Source organism: Austrofundulus limnaeus, unplaced genomic scaffold (genome assembly GCF_001266775.1).
Source record: "Austrofundulus limnaeus strain Quisiro unplaced genomic scaffold, Austrofundulus_limnaeus-1.0 Scaffold81, whole genome shotgun sequence".
NCBI lineage: Eukaryota > Metazoa > Chordata > Actinopteri > Cyprinodontiformes > Rivulidae > Austrofundulus > Austrofundulus limnaeus.
Window position 1 is genome coordinate 13,243 of NW_013952483.1, and position 3,279 is coordinate 16,521.

The 3,279-nt window shown below is 46.4% G+C and overlaps 1 protein-coding gene across 1 annotated transcript in view; it reads right to left on the reverse strand.

Moving 5' to 3' along the window:
- Positions 1 to 466: 466 nt before the first annotated feature.
- lrrc39 (leucine rich repeat containing 39) overlaps positions 467 to 3,279 on the reverse strand; it is a 10,625-nt gene continuing 7,812 nt past the window's right edge. The window contains exons 3-9 of the mRNA XM_014011471.1: positions 2,279 to 2,387; positions 2,047 to 2,203; positions 1,782 to 1,918; positions 1,380 to 1,525; positions 1,155 to 1,307; positions 746 to 927; positions 467 to 571 (exon numbers count right to left, since the gene is read on the reverse strand). Coding sequence (XP_013866925.1) covers positions 543 to 571; positions 746 to 927; positions 1,155 to 1,307; positions 1,380 to 1,525; positions 1,782 to 1,918; positions 2,047 to 2,203; positions 2,279 to 2,387 — 913 coding nt within the window. The 3' untranslated portion in view covers positions 467 to 542. The remainder of the gene's footprint in view (positions 572 to 745; positions 928 to 1,154; positions 1,308 to 1,379; positions 1,526 to 1,781; positions 1,919 to 2,046; positions 2,204 to 2,278; positions 2,388 to 3,279) is intronic.

Genomic DNA, 3,279 nt, shown 5'->3' on the forward strand with positions numbered 1-3,279 from the left:
CTCCAAGAACCTCCAGTTGTTGACCCCCAACTCCAAGAACCTCCAGTTGTTGACCCCAACTCCAAAAACCCCTGGTTGTTGACCCCAAAACCAAGAACCTCCAGTTGTTGACCCCAACTCCAAAAACCCCTGGTTGTTGACCCCAAAACCAAGAACCTCCAGTTGTTGACCCCAACTCCAAAAACCCCCGGTTGTTGACCCCAAAACCAAGAACCTCCGGTTGTTGACCCCAACTCCAAGAACCTCCGGTTGTTGACCCCAAAACCAAGAACCTCCGGTTGTTGACCCCAACTCCAAGAACCTCCAGTTGTTGACCCCAAAACCAAGAACCTCCGGTTGTTGACCCCAACTCCAAGAACCTCCAGTTGTTGACCCCAAAACCAAGAACCTCCAGTTGTTTTGTTTTTTGATTTTTTATTTATTGTAATTTTTAACATTTTTTAATGTGTTATTTATTTATTTATTTTTGTTTTATTTATTGTTTTGTTGGGGGTGGGGTGGGGGGTTAACCTCTGGCTGATCCCCAAGATCCTCCGGTTGGGTTATTGATCTGAAGTGTCTTCTTTGAGTTCTGAAACAAAAAGATGTGGGCATATCAGACAGATCTCATGGACCTGGTCCTTCGTGTCAGTACTCAGTCACAGGAGGGTTAATGTGGATCAGATGATGGTATTAATCCAATTAGTGGTTCTGGATCTCAGTTCCATGTTAGGACCCAGTGTTAGTGTCCTCTCGTGGTACTAACGATTGATGCAGTGCATGTTGAGCACGGCGTACGCTCTCTTTCTGGCCTCTTTAATGTACGTCTGCATGAACTCCCGTCCAAACATTTCCCTGTCTTCTTCGTCTTCATTGTCCTCCGTCAGAGTCTTCCTCGGAGGCAGACTGACATCCAGAGTTAGAGGATTGTCTCGAAAATTCACAAACCTGCTCCAAAGAAAAATCACACATCCACAAAAGAACATGAGAAGTCTTTGTGGACAAACAGACCTAAGAGACACACAGTCCTGGTAAGAGTCTGCCTTCTTTCAGCTCCAGGGATATGAATCATTTTAGAACCAGTAAGACCACATCAGTTTAATGTCACGAGATGTAAATCCTCTGGAACTGGAACAGGATGGACTTCACCAGGACTAAATGTTGGACTGACTAACCTGAGATTGGACATGTCTTCCATCAGTGATGGGATGTCTCTCAGCATGTTACTGCTGAGGACCAGCGTATCCAGATTCTTCATCCTGCTGATGTTCTCTGGAAGTCTCTCCAGCTGGTTCCTCTGCAGCCACAGCGTGTGAAGCTTCTCCATCCTGAGGACAACCATGTCTCACTGGTGATTGGATCCTGACAGAAGAGGGCGGAGCTCAGGTCTTCTTACCTACCTATGGATGTCTTCAGGTAAATTCTGCAAGCAGTTTCCACCCATGTCAAGCCACTCAAGTGCTGGCAGCGAAACCACACAGTCCAGCAGGGAGCTGAAGGCGTTCATAGACAGATCCAGGTGCTGGAGCTTCCTCAGGTTCCTCAGCTGGGTTCAGAGAACAAACAGACCTTAGACCAGACCTGAATGGTCCAGGTTCCCCAGGTTCCTCAGCTGGGTTCAGAGAACAAACCTGGCCTGGGTGTTAGAGGTTGTGTTTTTTTTTAGGTCTGGCTCAGTTTGGTTTTGAGATCTGATTCAGACCTGAACCAGATTTAGGTATTTTCTTTTACTGCTAGTAATCAGCCCAGTTCTGATCTGATCGGGATTTTTGGTTTAGGACTTGAAACTATGGGACTTATACCTGGTCTGGGAGGTCTTTCAGGTCCCTGTTCATGGCCAGGTCCAGCCTCTCCAGATTCTCACATCCACTCAGCTCTTCAGGAACTAATTGGATTCTGTTGTAGCTCAGCAGCAGCTCTCTGAGCTGGGTCAGCTTCCCTGAGACCAGAACCAGAACACAAGAAGTTTCAGGCACCAAGACTAAACTGAGATCTGTACCTGGATCTTTTAAATCCACTTCTCCAAATCTGAACCAGATAGAACTTGATTTTAGAAACTAAACTCACCAATCTGTCTCGGGATCTCAGCAATGCTATTACGAGACAGATCCAGGACTAAAAGGCTCTGGAAACTGGAAATGAATTGTGGGATTTTCAGTAGGCCAGTTCTGTGGATCTGCCACTCGTGGACCTGACAGAACTGGACCAGACATCCTGGAAAAGACTGAAGAAATGAAAATCCCATCAGGCAGTGGTTCTGGGTCAGGATCCCAGTCCACCCTCTGAGAGAGGACGTTACCTTCCACTCTTCATGTTCGATTCGGAGGACAAGTCTTCCATCCTCAGTCTGAACCTTCTTCCTCAGGCGAGCCAGAACTGCACGGTCCTCCCAGGCCCAGATGCTGAGTCTGAACCCAAAAAGACCAAATACAAAAAATATCTTTTTGTCACAAGTTCCCAATTTCCCATTTTGGAGTCACAAGTTTCCACTGTRAAGTTCACAAGTTCCCACTGTGGAGTCACAGGGTCCCACTGTCAAGTACTGGTTAACCAGTCTGAGGTCTATTAATAAACTGTACTGGTTAACCAGTCTGAGGTCTGGTAATAAACTAGACTGGTTAACCAGTCTGAGGACACATAATAAACTGGACTGGTTAACCAGTATGAGGTCTATTAATAAACCGGACTGGTTAACCAGTATGAGGTCTATTAATAAACCGGACTGGTTAACCAGTCTGAGGTCTATTAATAAACCGGACTGGTTAACCAGTCTGAGGTCTATTAATAAACCGGACTGGTTAACCAGTCTGAGGTCTGGTAATGAACCAGAATGATTAACCAGTCTGAGGTCTGGTAATGAACCAGACTGGTTAACCAGTCTGGGGTCTGGTAATGAACCAGACTGGTTAACCAGTCTGGGGTCTGGTAATGAACCAGACTGGTTAACCAGTCTGGGGTCTGGTAATGAACCAGAATGATTAACCAGTCTGAGGTCTGGTAATGAACCGGACTGGTTACCCAGTCTGAGGTCTGGTAATGAACCAGAATGATTAACCAGTCTGAGGTCTGGTAATGAACCAGACTGGTTAACCAGTCTGAGGTCTGGTAATGAACCAGACTGGTTAACCAGTCTGGGGTCTGGTAATGAACCAGACTGGTTACCCAGTCTGAGGTCTGGTAATGAACCAGACTGGTTAACCAGTCAGAGGTCTGGTAATGAACCGGACTGGTTAACCAGTCTGAGGTCTGGTAATGAACCGGACTGGTTACCCAGTCTGAGGTCTGGTAATGAACCAGAAT